This window comes from Lontra canadensis, unplaced genomic scaffold (assembly GCF_010015895.1).
Source record: "Lontra canadensis isolate GAN:19392208 unplaced genomic scaffold, GSC_riverotter_1.0 scaffold23, whole genome shotgun sequence".
In the NCBI taxonomy this organism is placed as follows: Eukaryota; Metazoa; Chordata; class Mammalia; order Carnivora; family Mustelidae; genus Lontra; species Lontra canadensis.
The window spans coordinates 13802502-13819554 of record NW_022631017.1 but is presented as its reverse complement, the minus strand read 5'-3'; the positions used below and the strand labels follow the sequence as shown (position 1 = coordinate 13819554).

Below are 17053 nucleotides of genomic sequence, written 5' to 3'. Positions count from 1 at the left end.
TTAATATATTATACCTTCTCTTATATTTAGAATTTCTCTTATTGAGTTTTTAGAGAACACTGAGTCTAGTGCTGTTGATTAGATATAATTAGTACAGTGCATTTCAGAATCCATGTTCCATTTCTTTATCTCAACACTCTCTAAAATGATAGCATCCCGGAAAATTTCTCTTGATTTCAAATAGACATAAAGGACCAAAGAAGGTCTTCTGTAATTCTCAGTACTTGTAAGGCTCTGGTGTCATCTGACCCTGGAGACTGGGGTGTTCATTTTCCTCGGCTATATGAGAAAGAATTCCTTGGGTCCAGAATAACTTCAGATATGTATGTGACTGTAAATTACATCATTACGTTTATCTGTGCCTATGTAATATTTCTAAGTTAATTACTTTATGAATATATAAGAACTTCTGGTATTTAAAAATCAGATTAAAGTTTTCCATTAGAAATGAAAATGGAGGGCTCCTGGCTGTCTCAGTGGGTTAAAGCCTCTGCCTTTGGCTCAAGGTCCTGGGATCGATCCTCACAGTGGGCTCTCTGCTCAGCGCGGGGAGCATGCTTCCCCACTCCTGCCTGCCTCTCTGCCTACTTGTGATCTTTCTCTGTCAAATAAATAAATAAAGTCTTTAAAAAAAAAAAAAAAACAAAATGGAGGTAAAATATGTGGATGGGGTCCCCAGTAATTCAATAGTGGGTACTTTCACTATTCAAGAGATTAATTTTCTAAGTGAGTATGCTTCAAAACATAAATGAAAATGTGTATGTGAAAGATTTTGTTTGGTATTCCTTTCATGACAGTACATTGTTCCCTTCTCATAGCTGGTTCATTTTTTTTAAGACCTTAATAGTTTTAATGTAATTTATTTCTCTTAGAATGTTATAAATATATAGAAGTAGTGTGTAGTGTCTTGACACTGAATTGAGAGAAAAAAATGTATTCTCAAATAGAAATAATGTATTTTTCACTTTTAGACTGAAAACGCAAAAACTTTTATGACAAGGAAAAACAAATTACAAAGCAGTACACTGCATTCATAATACATAAAAAACCTTCTCCGGTGCCGTTACTTATTAACATATTGGAAGCCCGTATTGTAACGATTTAAGACTGTCAGTTCTTTATCCAGAATCTAGATACAGCATTTCTTTCTTTCTTTCTTTTTTTTTTTTTTTTTGACGATTTTATTTATTTGATAGAGAGAGATCACAAGTAGGCAGAGAGGCAGGCGGGGGGCGGGGCGGTGGGGAAGCAGGCTCCCTGCTGAACAGAGAGCCCGATGTGGGACTTGATCCCGGGACCCTGAGATCATGACCTGAGCTGAAGGCAGAGGCTTAACCCACTGAACCACCCAGGTGCCCCAAGATACAGCATTTCTTTAGCTTCTTTTTTTCTTTTTTTTTGGAAGAGAGAGAGAGTGCAGGAAAGCCATAATACTTGAAAGAAGAAAAATAATGAAAATAACAAAACTCCAACTATAAAAATCTGTTTTAGTATTCAGCTTCTGAATATGATTATAAGCTTCCTAGGTATCTTTCTGTTTTGATTTTGGTCATTATTGTTAATGGTATCGCTCCTTTTAACCAAAACGTGACCATCATTTCTTTCTCAAGACTAACACCTTTTAGGGCATGGTCCTGGGATGGAGCCCCGCATCAGGCTCCCTGCTCCGTGGGAAGCCTGCTTCTCCCTCTCCCAGTCCCCCTACTTCTGTTCCCTCTCTAGCTGTGTCTCTGTCAAATAAATAAATAAAATCTTTTAAAAAAGACTAACACCTTTTAATCTTTTATTCTTAGTATACCAGAAGGGCTTCCTTTTGTTTCCTCTTTTGCATTGCAGTTCTGTGCCATGAATAGCATGAGAATCTAATAGGTCAAGTAGTAAATAAATTGTTGCTCTTACTAATGAAGGAGAAATGTAATTCTACTGGTTTTAGCAACAGCTTCCTTATAAACAGACTTCTGCTACGCTCAGAATGAAGCTAAAAGATGTGTGTTCTTATTCTTAGGTTCCCTAACACAACCCTCTTAATCAAGGAACTCTGCTTCGGGGGGAGAAGGAAAGAACAGGATTTAGATTGCCGAGCTCACATTAGTTTCATGGGGAACTTCATTAGGGTCTAAGAATGTCACACACTAAGTAACTTTTGATTCTGTCCTCAAATCTGCCATTTCTGAAAAGATGGTCAGCTTCCATTATATTTCTTACTTGTATGAAATATAGGTACTCAAGTGCATACATGTATAGGCTGTAGGTCTCAATTATTGCTTGATTAAAAAGTACTACCGACCCTAAAAAAGGTACTTCATTTATGTTGAAATCATCTACCAAAACCAGCAACAGAGTGGATTTTCTTTATCTAATTGTCTTTCTAAAATACACAGCTTGCAGCAAAAAGTAGAAAGATGCCTTGAAGATGGAATTCGCCTTCCCATGTTAGATGCAAAACAGCTTCAGAATGAAAATGATAACCTGAGAGAACAAAATGAGAATGCTAGTAAGGTCAGTTCATCTTTGATAATAAATGTGAAATCTGTATTATGTTGGATATGTGTGTATAGACATATGCTATAGCTACTTTATTTTATATTTTTGTTAATAATAGCTTAGTTTGAACTTTTTATATGGAAAGAAAGTGACACTTTAAATTTAAATAAATTTTCGTAAAAGCCATGCTAAGGAAATTACATTACTTCTTAACAAAAGAATATCTTTTCCTTCCTAAATTATTCAGTGTCTGTTTCAAAGTTATTTTTATAAATTGCATAGAGTTTTATCAAGAACCAAAGGCAGACTTTTGCATTTTTATGTGTGATCCAAATCATATGTCTATTTAAAGAATACTTGGTATGAATACTTTTATTAAAAAAAAAACCCTGATTTTTTTAAAAGATAAATTCATTATTTCTGTGCTTTTGTTTTCTTGAAATATTGGTACTTTTAAAAAGCAATGGCAAAAATTTTGATTCACCCTGATATATTTCCTGTGTTTTAGATAATAGACAGCCAACAAGATGAGATTGAAAGAATGATTTTAGAAATTCAGGTAAGGGATGTTTTGTGCATATTTTAATTTAGCTGTATGCTGATTTACTCTTAATGGCTGTATAACCCCAAAAATACTAAAGCATATATATATTTATGTGAAAAGATTAATAGCACTTGAAGTTGCAAATTCTTTAATATTAATCTTGTACTTTAGAATTAAACTGCTATTTGGTAAATTAATTATTCAAAACATCTTGGAAGATTGTTCTTCTCTTTTCGGTACCTTGCTTGTTTTTAACTTGGTGTAGTCTACTGCTGGGGACACATTTGGTTAAGATCAGCATTGATCTACTTATTAAAGACAATGGACTGTTTTTAGTCTATTGTGACTGGCCAACACATCTCTTCCTCCTAGTGATTCTCTACTTTATTCTTTGTATATTCTCCAACTATAACACGTTGTTTTGTATTTGTGTTTTGAGCTCCTGCTTAGGTTCTTAGGAGGAGAGTCTGTTGTAGATCATGTGCGTATCTAGAGCTTAAGAGTGTCTGATTCATAATCCACAACCAAAACCTGTGGATTAAATGTATTTTCATTTTTTATTAATTTCCCATTTATTAATGAGTACCTGCATGTGTGCCAGGCACTGTTTTTGGCACTGGGGATTTATCAGTAAGCAAAGCAAGTCCTTAGCCATTCTGTGGGATGAGATGGACAAAATGAAAATATCATGTCAAAGAGTGATATGTACAATTAGAAAGTACAGTACAATGACAGACAGACGGTGCTTCATTAAATACAGTGGTCATGAAGTTTTTCCTGAGGAAGTAATCTTTGAACAGAGATCTGAATGATGAATAAAACTCAGGGAAAGTGCATTCCAGGCAGAGAGAGCCACCATTGCCCTGAAGGTGCCTGGTGTACTCCCAAGTCCAGCAAGAAGGCTGCTGGTCTGAAGTGCATGATGGTAAGGTAGAGTGGTGAAAGGTGATGGTGGAAAGTAGCCTGGGCTAGATCACATAGGGGTAGATGTCTTTGTATTTTATTCTGTGTATGATGGAAAACCATTGGGCATTTTTGCTGAATAATTTTCTTATTTTTATACCTCCTAAAATACCTTCCATTTTTAGGAAGTAAAACATAAAAACAATAAATGGTTTAAATGTCAGAATAATAGACCATCTGTTTTGATTGTCTTTTGGCCATATTAAATGATGTCTCATTTTAATCAAATACTAGGCCAATTCTACAAGTGGTGTGTGGCCCTACTGTATTGGTTCATGGAGGTTATACTCTTTAATCTGTATTCCTATGGACATAACTTCAGTTTTTTACTAGCCATTTGAATCACGAAATGATTAAGTTCCCTCAGCCATTATTAACTGACTTACTATAGACCACAAGAAAAGGAATTTATATTTCACTTGGGAACATTTTCCAAGAAATCATTCAAATAAAGTTATCTCGATCCAAATTAAGGGCAGTCAGCCTTGTCCTTTGGCACTGAAATTGTGGACAAGACTTGTAAGATTTTATTAGTTTATCACATACTGTCTCTCACCTTATAGATTATCAGGATATATTTGTATCAATTGAAATGTGCCTTTTTCTTATTTATGGTGGCATCTTAATACAATTTATTCTTACACAAAAGCCATGTTTTTTAGTCACACTTGAATATGTCTTGACCATATATAAATATGTAGAAGAATATGTAATTTATATGCCACTCTTTTCTTTGATTTGAAAATGTTTGTGTGAACATTTCAAATTAAAAATTTCAAATTAAACTCATTAATTCTATTATCTTATGTTTTGAAGCAATGGGTATTTAAGTCATTGTGGCCATCTGTCTAGGCCATACATCTAGTATATGGTTTGCTAACAGAGCAGATATCAAATGCTGATAACTGGCCAAATTAGCTATATTTATCAAGATACTATTGAATAGAAATTATAGATGGAGACAGATATGCTTAAAATGGTAAGAAAATTTTTTGCCTAACGTTCCTTGTTAAAACTTTTTAATTTTGGCCCTTCATAGTTAAAAAAAGTAGGTTTTTTATTTGGTTGTATGTGTGGTGCATAAACAATGAATGCTGGAACACTGAAAAGAAATAAAGTAAAATAAAATAAAATGGGGAAAAAAAAGATGTGTAATCTGTAAACATCTGAAAATATTGCCTATTTTTAAAAAATGGATACTAATTATTTCCCTAGTATTGGAAACCACAGGGAGAATTCTAAAGAGAACACTTTGGGTTGAAAAAGTATTCTTGTTTTGTACTACAGTTAATGGGCTTATTATCAAGTTGATACACATAAGAGAGCAGTTGCCTTCAATTACTAATTATTTAAAGCTGCCTAGTTTTTCCCCCCCATCTGCTTACATAAGGGATGGCCAGCCTTGTTTCTCTGTAGATTATGATGTCCTTCCTATGTGCTATAGCTCTGTTTTTATTTTCTTCAGACTCCTTTCTATAGCCAAAACAACACAAAATACCTTATGATGAGTGATAACACAGAGCTTCCCAGCCATTTTCTAACATGAGGTACACATGTTAGCTGTCAGTATAAAATCAGTATAAAACTTACTGTAAAATTTCACTGCTGTTACAGTTTACATATTCTTTGTTCGTCCACAGTGCCAGGAAATTGTTCCATTTTAGAAGGTTTAGTAACCAAAACAATCATAATATTACTAGGATTTTCACTGCTTCTTTATGTCCCTTCAAATTACTGAGAAGACCACATTTGTTCAAAGTTCATTTGGTTGACTTTTGGAGTATTGCATTGCCTTGGCTATAAGCAGGTTATTGTTACTGTTTAAATTTTGTGACATAAGGAAAAAATAAAATCGCTTGCCATGTTCATTTTATGTCCAGTTTATAGGAGATAGAAATAAGGCATTGTTCTGGCGTGAAAGTGCTATATTTAAAATATAATTGTGATTTACCACCCTTGTACCAGAAGTCAATAAATACAGACCTGATTTAGGTCAGGGGCAGATTTATTGATTTACAACTCTGGAAATTGGAGGAGGGTCTTCTACTAGTATGTTGTATTTGTTGAATATAGAAAAATAGTACTTCATGTAAAAGCATACACTGATATTGAAATTGAGTTCAGTGCTATAAAAATACAGATTTAGTTACTGTTTTGTTCAGCTGACAAGAGGATATTGTTAACTGGCATGAATAACTTGTTTATTCATTGATCCTTTAGAAATAATGCCTTTGTTTACATTTACAAAACTAGTATAGTTAAACTGGCTTCTTTTCCTACAGGTTTTTCTTCTGTCAGTATACAGTATAAAAAGACGTTTTGCAGTAGAGCATTTCCCATCATTTCCATAAATGTGGCTTCAGTCAGAATGTGAATGAGTTCTTCATTGGGCATTGCCTTCCTTCCTATTTATTCCTTAAAAGCATGTTTTAGTTACATAATCCTGTTTCCAGTGAACTGTTATCAATGTATGTAATCATTATAAGCTTTTGGCAGAGATACAAAGTAAAAAAGTTTATTAGGTGCATTCTGTTTTCCCTAGCATATTAAAATTGTTTCCTCATTGAAAGAACTTTTGCATTTAAATGGCCTTTCTAAGTTGACAGCAATCAGTGAATGATCATTATGTCATAAAATACACAATGATGCTTTAAAGGTCATTAGGACTGTTCACTTTTTTTTTTTTTAATCCTAAAACAGGAGAATTCTCCCACACCTGTAATTTTCCATTTATTTTTTTTAAATCTTTTTTTTTTTTTAATTTATTTTCAGCATAACAGTATTCATTGTTTTTGTACCACACCCAGTGCTCCATGCAATCCGTGCCCTCTCTAATACCCACCACCTGGTTCCCCCAACCTCCCACCCCCCCCACCTCTTCAAACCCTTCAGATTGTTTTTCAGAGTCCATAGTCTCTCATTGTTCACCTCCCCTTCCAATTTCCCCCAACTCCCTTCTCCTAAGACTGTTCACTTTTAAAGGAGTGATTAGAAACCTCCAATCTCAAAACTGTGACAGTCTGTCCTATTTATAACACTTCAAGGGAAGATGTTTTCATAGCCTCCAAAGATTTTATTTCAATTTTCAGCAAGTCTCTCTTAAAGCCTTCATCCAGCAGGTTTTCTTAGTAGAAACAGTGAGAAAATGAATCATAAGTCAGTAAAATGTCTTATAAGTAGAATTTAACTTTTCTTTACCCTAAATAAAGTGATTTAATGTTTTCATATTATTATTGTGTGATGTTTATTTCCTATTTTTGCTATCTTAGTTTTGTGATGTGTCCTGACAAGTTCTTTCTGCTTAGTTTTTTAATTTTTACAAGTTTTACCTTTGTGAAATTGTTTTACAATGCATGAAAAACTAAAAATATTCTTATCAGAAATTTATACTAATTTTTGAAAAAACCTACAGCCAAAAAAGTCTTCTATAACTTTTTTAAAAATAAGCTTTCTCTCCAGTGTTTGTATTTATAAGAAGTCTTTAATGTCCTGTTATATGCACAGTACAGTTGTTGCTTAATTAAAATATTGGAAAATGTATATAAAAGATAGATTTAACTTCTGAAAAGTTAGTTCTTTGTGTCTGAGGTGGGGAATTCAGAGGTAGGAAAGGGAGTCAGCTCAGTTGCATCAAGGAAGAATGTTCTGGAGCATGTCATCTGCCGTGATCACCAATCATGTGTGAACATTCAAAGTATTTGTGTGATGCTTTTTAAAATACAAGTTTCTGGGCCCAATTATTAACCTGACACCTCAGTATCTCTGGCACGAAGCTTGAAATACACATTATTAACACGTTCTTCAGGCCATTCTTCTTAGCCTGGCAGTATCCCCATTCTGGAGCAGTTAGAAAGTGCCATCATGGTCCTTAGGGGGCTCATTCACTGAAAGTGGGAATTGACTGGGAAGACAAATTTAAGAGAAAAAGAGGAGGAGGTAGTTCTGAGAAACCTGGATGTGTTCTTGACACATTTAATCTGTTTTACATTGTGTTGATTTTTAAATAACAGCTCTATTGAGATATAATTCCCATACCCTGCGATTCACCCATTTGAAGTGTACAATTCAGTAATTTTTTATATACTACGTTATATGAAACTAAGACCACAGTCAATTCTGGAACCTTTTTACCACCTCATAAACCTGTTACCTTTTAGCTATAGCATTCCCTTGAACCCTATTCTCTCCCTATCCATAAGCAATCACTAATCTACTTCCTGTCTCTATAGATTTGCCTATTCTAGATATCTCATATAAATTTAATATGTAATCTTCTGTAGCTCTTTCTCTGACCACACCAGCAGTTAAGCTCCATTAATTGTCAGCTGATTATTCTGTTGTTTTCAGTGACGCCCTGTGGTATAAATGGCTTCACAGACCGATGTGTCCTGGTTCCTCTGAAGGAAAAATTCCTTAGGTTAATGTTTGAGATTTTTTTCTGTTCCCAAGAGTGCTTTTCCCAGGTGTCTCACTTTTTCTCTCTAGGAATCTAGCCAGCCGGTAGTCTGCCCTATACCTTCAATGAATCTAACAGTTTCTTCCCAACTGCTTTTTGCCACAACTCTATTTCATTCTTTATTTTTTATAAAGTATAAATTTGCTTAATTGTTTATTTAAATTCAATTTAATTAACATATACTATGTTATTAGTTTCAGAGGTACCATTTAATGGTTCACCAGTTGCATACAACACCCAGTGCTCATTACTTCCAAGTGCCCTCCTTAATGCCCATCACCCAATTACCCCATCCCCCCACCCACCTCCCCTCCAGCAACCCTCAGTTTGTTTCCTAGAGTTAAGAGTCTCTTATGTTTTGCCTCCTTCTCTCTTTCCTTATTTTATTTTTTCTTGCCTTCCCCTGTGTTCATCTGTTTTGTTTCTTAAATCCGACAGATGAGTGAAATCATTGGTATTTGTCTTTCTCTGACTGACTTATTTTGCTTAGCATAATACCCTCTAGTTCCATCCATGTCATTGCAAATGGCAAGATTTTGTCCTTTTGATGGCTGAGTAGTATTCCATGGTATATATACACCACATCTTTATTCAATCATCTGTCGATGGACATCTGGGCTCTTTCCATAGTTGGGCTATTGTGGACATTGCTGCTACAAACACTGGGATGCAGGTGCCCCTTCAAATCACTATGTTTGTATCCTTTGGGTAAATACGTAGGAGTGTGATTACTGGGTTTGAGGGAAATTCTATTTTTAACTTTCTGAGGAACCACCATACTGTTTTCCAGAGTGGCTGCACCAGTTTGCATTCCTACCAGCTGTGTTAAGAAGGTTCCCCTTTCTCCACATCCTCACCAAGATCTGTTTTCTTCCTGACTCATTAATTTTAGCCATTCTGACCAGTGTGAGGTGTTATCCCATTTAGGTTTTGATCTTTATTTCCCTGATGCCAGGTGATGCTGAGCATTTTTTTCATGTGTCTGTTGTCCATTTGTATGTCTTCTTTAGAGAAATGACTTCTTTTTCAACATTCCTCTGGCTGGTTCCATACAAATTTTAGTATTGTTTGTTCCAGCTCTGTAGAAAATGTTGTTGGTATTCTGATAGACCTCTACAGCTTTTGCTATTGCCCCTAAGGCTTGAACTTCACAGTCTGTTGCAAATGAATTCAGGTCCTTTAGAGAGACATTTAGAGCTCTCTGTTCTATGACTTGGTTCTCCCTGGGCAAAATCTTTGAGCCAGGCCAGTGCTGATGGGAACAATACCCTGCAGCCCCTCAGACTTCTTAGTGACTCGCCATAAGATAAAATTCAGTGGCAGTACCTCTAGATCTTAGCTTGCTTCTGCCAGGATGGAACCCCTGCCACAGAAGCCAAGGCAAGGGCAGTCAGGTTTACAGTATTCTTTGTGGTGCTGTACCTGAAGTAAGGTCTCCATCCCAGTAGGGAGCTTGGGCAAAAGAGTTGGGGTTCCCCCATCTTTTGGCTATACTTGTCTGGAACTTAGCCTGAGGTGCAGGGAGCTGAGGGCAGGATAAGAAATCCTGACGTCCTGTCCTTCCTGGGAAGGTAGCTTTATAACTCGGAGCTAGGGGGACAGGGAGCCCTGTGTTACTGTTATTGGCTGTCCCAGTCTGGAGTGGAATTTCCATCTTGCTGAGCTATGAGAGCATAAAGATGGCCTGGATTCTGTTTCAAATACTATAGATTTTGCTGTTCTTAACTTTCAATAGATTTTCTTGAATATAAGTTTGTTAATTTTCTGTTTACTCATAGGACCATTTATAGAAACTTTAAATGTGCTCTTCTGAAATTTTCACTGAGGGGCCACCTGGGTGGCTTAGTCACTTAAGTGTCTGCCTTCGGTTCAGGTCATGATCCCAACATCTTGGGATTGAGTCCCACATTGGACTCCCTGCTGAGTCTGCTTCTCCTTCTCCCTTTTCCCCTTCCTTCTGCCCATGTTTCTCTCTCTTCTCTCGCTTGCTCCCAAATAAATAAATAAAATCTTTATAAAATAATAAATAAGGGACTCCTGAGTGGGTCAGTTGGTTGAGCATCTGCCTTCGGCTCAGGTCGTGGTCTCAGGGCCCTGGGATTGAGTCTCATTCGGGCTCCCTGCTCAGCAGGACATCTGCTTATCCCTCTCTCTCTGCTCCTACCCCCTGCTTGTGAGCTCGCTCTCTCTCTTTCTCTCTGACAAAGAAAAACTTTTAAAAAAATAATAAAATTTCCACAGAGGAGTGGATCTGAAAGGCTCCTCATGCTGTCTTGCTGGAAATAGAATTCTCAGGCAGATTGTTCTTAAAGTTGTATCAGGTAGTGAGGTGATAGTTAATGTAGAGGAATTTGAGCTGTACAGTTGGATTATTATAAACTGAAACCTAAAAAATAGCAATTTTTATGGTGCTTGCATATTCCTTATTTTGTAATCTTAGTTTTTACAAACATTTTGAAAATTCTTCTTTTTATTAATATGCAGAAAGGAATAAAGGGATTTAATATTTCTCCACACTTAGGCTAAAGTGAGAAATGGAGCCCCTGTTAAGTGCAGAGGTATCAGTGATGATGCTGGTGATAATGATTTTACACATTACAGGAGCTGTGCTTTTTGATTATACTTACTATTTCTAAACCTCAATAGTAAGCTTACAAGGTAAGAAAGAGTGTCTTTCTATATATGAAGCAGCCAGGATTGAAAAAGATGTGCCTTTTTCAGCGCAGATTCTAATTCATGTCTGACCTAGAGTTCGTGCTGTTGGCATTGCTCCTCACTGCTTCAAAGTGAAAAATCCCAAGAGAAAGGCAAAAATGCACCAGAGAAGTGTTAGTCTGATCACTTCCTTGTGTAAGCCTTAGGGGAAAGTTTGTTTTCAGTGTCTTCTCCTGGAATGAAAGATCCTTAAACTGGAGCATGTCAGAAAGCTAGTCTTGTGGAAAGCACTTGGCATTCAGTTGCCTAGAAATAGAATTTGGAAATTTTGTCTCCAAAGTGAAATTTTTTAGTACATTACACTCTACAAAATGGTAGAATTATTAGCTCCTTGAGATTAAATAAAATGCCTGGTTTTGTTTCCTGATACATTTACTTAAGAGTCTTGTAATAGGTGCACTGGGCTCCTTGAACAGTCCTTATCCAGTTCAACACTTAGCACAGTGCTTTGTATATAAAAGATGCTCAAGGGACACCTGGGTGGCTCAGTTGGTTGGACGACTGCCTTCGGCTCAGGTCATGATCCCGGAGTCCCGGGATCGAGTCCCGCATTGGGCTCCCAGCTCCATGGGGAGTCCGCTTCTCCCTCTGACCTTCTCCTCGCTCATGCTCTCTCTCACTGCCTCTCTCTCAAATAAATAAATAAAATATTAAAAAAAAAAAAAAAGATGCTCAATAACTGGTTTTGAATGAATGAACATAGCCGTTTACTTAAAAACTAAATTGGGTGTTAATTACTTTTTCATGCTTTTTCATTCATTAACTGTTAACTGAGTTTCTACCATGGGCCAGGCACTCTTTCTGGGGATATCTAGTGAACAAAAGAGACCAAAAACCTTTGCCCACAATGCTGAATTTGGAATGGGCTTTCATTATTTTTTCTAGTTTTATTTAAGTATAGTTGACAAAATTATAAGATATTTAAAGTGTACATCAGGATGATTTAAGAAATGGGTTCTTTTTAATATTTAGTATAAGATGAAAAGAATTAGTGTTGCATAAATATTTTGTACCAGGTGAAAGTCATTTAGGCTTTTTGGTTATATGCAACAGAACCAATTCAATTTAGCTTAAGCAAAAATAGTAGAATCTACTGTATTATGAGGTTGCAGAGATACTGTGGAACCAATGTAGGAATAAAACCTGGCTTCAAGAAAGAAGAGACTTTGTTGCTTCTCTCATGCAGTGTGTTTCATTCTTTTCTCTGCCGACTCACTTCCTTTATTCTTTAGCTCACATGACAGAATAGAGCTGCCCTACAGCCCCTAAGTTCTATAGTTTATTTTCAGTCACACACAGAGAGATTCATAGACTCTGGGTACTAGTTCCTTAGGTTTGGTTAAGTGTTTGTTCACTCAGCCCAGTCCAGCAAGCAGCGCCCCAAGAGGTGCAGAATTCTTATATGATGCTTTTGACACATGGGGTTTGTGAACAGGCAGATACCACAAATGTCTGCATACACACTGCATAATTTTCACAATGCCTTACAAGGTTGTAAATTCTTTCTGATGAATTTGGAACCCTCAAAGGTTGAATAACATACCCATAGTTGCACAACATGTAAGCTGTGGGCCCAGAACCTAGTTTTGTCTGACTACAAATCTTGTGCTGTTACCATTAACTGTATACATTTTTTCTTTCACCTGTGAACTTATTTTTTATTGATATACAATTGATTATAACATTATATTAGTTTCTGGTATACAGTCTAATGATTTGATATTTTATATATTGTGAAGTGATCGCAATAAGTCTAGTTTATACCCATTACCATATAGTTACAGGGTGTGTGTGTGTGTGTGATGAGAACTAACTTTCAAGAACTATTATTTCAGCAACTCTCAGATATATGATACAGTATTCACCGTAGACACCATGCCTGATAGTACATCCCCAAGGCTTATTTTATAACTGGAAGTTCATATACCTTTTGACCTCCTTCACCCATCCATCCTTCCCCCAACCCACCCACTTCTGGAAACCATTAATCTATTCTCTGTTATTTCTGAGGGTTTTTTATTTGTTTGTTTGTTTGTTTTGATTTCACAGGTAAGTGAGATCACGTGGTATTTGCCTTTCTCTGTCTCACTTAGCATAATGCCCTCAGGGTCCATCCACACTGTTGCATGTTGTAAGAGTTCCTTCTTTTCTATTGCTGAGTAATATTCCATTGGGTCTCACTGGGTTCCTTGTATTTGGAAGTCTGGATCTTGAGGTCTACTTCCTTCCCCAGGTTAGGGAATTTTTCAGTCAATGCTTTTTCAGATAAGTTTTCTACCCCTTTCTCACTCTTCTCTTTCTGGGACCCTTGTAATGGTCCAAGATTTGTAATGTCCTTTCAGTCCCGTCAGCCATCTTCATTCTTTTACTTTTTGCTGCTCTGATTGAGTGAAATCTGCCCTGCCTTTGAGTTCACTGATACATTCTTCTGCTTCATCCAGTCTGCTGTAGAACCCATCTATTAGATTTTTCAGTCAATTGTTTTACTCTTCAGCTCCACAAATTCTACTTGCTACTTTCTTATAGTTTCTGTTTGTTGAAACTCTCACTTTATTCATGCATTATTTTGCTGACCTTGGTTAACATCATTATGACCGCTATTTGAACACACTTATCTCTGTTTCATTGAGGTCTTATTTTTTTTTTTTTGAGATTTTATCTTTTTCATTTAGAACTTATTCCTGTGTGTTTTAAATTTTTTTTTGACTCTTCTGTGTTTGTTTCTATGCATTAGATAAACAGTCTTGATGGAGTTGCCTGTTTTAGGAGATGAACTTTCTTAACTACATTTTTAAAAGGTGTTGAGAGACAGTATCACTAAATTTCATTCAAAGAATCCATCTCCCCTCCCTGAAAAAAAGAATGTGTTCCCCTTGGTAATGCTTTCTAAATATTTATTTTTTTAAAGATTTTATTTATTTATTTGACAGAGAGAGATCACAAGTAGGCAGAGAGGCAGGCAGAGAAGGGGGGGAGCAGGCTCCCTGCTGAGCAGAGAGCCTGATGTGGGACTCGATCCCAGGACCCTGAGATCACTACCCGAGCCGAAGGCAGGCTTAACCCACTGAGCCACCCAGGTGCCCCTGTTAATGCTTTCTAAATGCCATTATTACCTTACCTGTTATCTGTGCATGTTCTTTATTGTTATTTCTAATGCCAGTAGCACTTTTATCTTTTTTAGAGTTATGTTATTTCAAGAATAGTGTATTTGCATTAATAGAATCATAACAGTATGAAACCTTTTATCTGTTCTCAGTAATAAATTCAAAGTGATTGACTTATACCTTGTTTCTAGATCATTGAAATATATACAATAAAATTTTAACCTGAAAATTTTTCAGAAGAACTCTTTTTAAAAAGGTTTTTTGTTGTTCTTCTCTTGTTTATTTATTTAACTAGACACAATAAATTTAACACCTATGGCACAAATCCTATTATAATAAAGATTCAGGCTTCAGAAAATTATATTATACTTCAAAAACGGGATTTGTTTCTTTCCTAGAATTCTCTACTGAATTCCTAGAATGTCTTAGTGATCTTACTGAGTCTCGTGGTTTTACATATAATGTGTGTGCTCACTCCTCCTTTTTTCCAGCTATAATTCTCCCCTTACCTTACAACTTGTATATCAACTGCCTACTCAACAGCACCACTTAACACATCAGACATAATATGTCCAAATTGAATTTCTTACCCTCTTCAGACAGAAGATAGTAAAACCTGCTCTACCCTCCATGTTTTCTTTCTTTATTAATGGCAAATCTGTCCTTCCATTTTCTCAGTCCAGAAACATTAGACTTCTCTTCTGCCTCACATTTGTGAACAAATCTTACTACCTTTAAATATATCTAGCATCTGACACGTTCTTCTGACCTCTGTTGTGTTTCTACCCTGGACTACCACATCTTTATTCTTTATATGAATTATTTCTGCCTGATTCCATCCTTGCATGCCTCTAGTCTATTCTCATTAGCCTGAGTGACCCATCAAACAAAAACCAGATCATGTCTCTTCTCAGAACCTTTCAGTGGTTCCTCATTTTTTCCAAAGTAAAAATCAGAGTTTTTACCTTGGCTCATGAGGCCGTGCACAATCTGTTCTCTCTACCACCCGCCTTCTCTGACTTCATCTTTTTCTATTTTCTGCCACCCTGGCTCTTGTGCTTTTTCTCAAACACAGGAGACACCATCTGCCTCAGAACCTTTGCACTGACTAAAACACTCTTATGAGATGTAATCTTTCACCTCCTTCAAGCCGTTGCTCAAATGTCACTTTTTCCGTGAGCCTCTACTCTACCCTGTTTGAGATCTCAGCCTCCTCTCCCTTGCCATGCTCCTGATCTCCAAAAAACTAGTCACATTCTAATATATAATACTATGTAATTTACATATCTATTATATTTTCCTTGATCTTTTATCTCCTAGTAAAAGTTCTGAAAGGGTCAGCAGTTTTTACTTTTTTTATTTTCACTGATTCATCACGCAATGCACAGACTGTACTTGGCTATAATTTTTGTTGGATGAATAATTGCATGAAGGAATGTTTTTATGAAATTCTTGTAGGGTGTGTGTATGCACACATGCATGCATGTGCATGTATAGGGGGTTGTATGTGTTTAGAGAGTAAAATAACATAAGTTAACATAAGTTTTCATCAAAATATTTTCTCTTAAATTGGGTTTGTGGAGTGTATAGTTGTTGGCTAAAGCACATCTGTCTTTCCTTCATTTGAGCTATTTTGTATATGGGACAAAAGACAACAGTTTCTAAATATTTAGATCAAAGCAAGAAATGTTTTTGAAACCGTTTTTCAACTTCAAGAATGATTGTGATAAGTATCTGTAGGTCAGTAACTTGGAATTTTTTTAAGACATGATTATTCACTGGAAATTTAAAGAGATAATGTAAACATCTGAAAATTAAAGTTTTTAATTTTAGTAATCCCATTCTAAGCTTCATAGAAATTTTCCTCTTTTTTTCTTAAGCTTAAACATAGGCTTTTTCATACCATTTAGAATAAAGAAATAATCTTTTAGGTGGAATGTTGTATCAGATAACTATGGCACTCATACCCTCGTATTACTCTAGAAATTGTACAACATATGATACTTTTAGGATAAGCTTATCTCTGAACCCTTTCCCCTATTAAAGGACTATTTCATAAGTACCTTTCTACCCAACCAACATAACATCTTAAGCCTGATACATTTCCCAAATCCAAATCCAACTTTTTTCTTATGACAAATAGCACTACTGCTGAACATTTATGATTTATTCTGATGGAGAAAAATGCCTGTTTCTTCACTGATTTAAATTTAGTCTTACATGTGAACATTTGCTAGCTAATTATTAGTCACATTCATTATGACTCTGAATTGGTAAAAATAAAAAACACTAGAATTTTTAAAGAATAATATTACAGCATTATGAAAATACCTCTTGGGGTCAGTTTTCATTGTTAAAATGTTAGCTTCAGAGTAGTTAATCTGTGGTGCCTTTCTTCCACGGTTCTGATAAAATAGTCACAGATGTTAAGAAAATTTTGGATGAATTCTGGATTGTAGACAATCATGTTAGGCCATTATGCATAGATGTTCAACTAAATAAGTAAATCCCTGTATATCCTTTTAGTCCAATAGGTTTTTGATTCATTCACATGCAGTTACAAAGGAATTCCAGATCCAGAAATATACATACTCAGAAAGCCCATGTGACTTTGTGCTGAGAGATTAAATTTTGTGAAATATGAAGTTTACCCTGGAAGGAAATATATACTCGTTATAGAGCTTAATTCATTCCTATCCAACTTGTGGGTTATTAAATGTAAAGTTTTATATAGAGTTTAGCAAATAAATGCAAGAGCTACTTGGTGGAATATGTGTTTCTGAGAAA

General features: G+C 35.8%; 1 protein-coding gene across 3 annotated transcripts in view; it reads left to right on the top strand.

Moving 5' to 3' along the window:
- Positions 1-17053, top strand: part of CEP85L (centrosomal protein 85 like) — a 173018-nt gene that overhangs the window by 143517 nt on the left and 12448 nt on the right. For all 3 annotated transcript variants that reach the window (XM_032862395.1, XM_032862396.1, XM_032862397.1), the window contains exons 9-10: positions 2382-2499; positions 2993-3043. In XM_032862395.1, coding sequence (XP_032718286.1) covers positions 2382-2499; positions 2993-3043 — 169 coding nt within the window. The remainder of the gene's footprint in view (positions 1-2381; positions 2500-2992; positions 3044-17053) is intronic.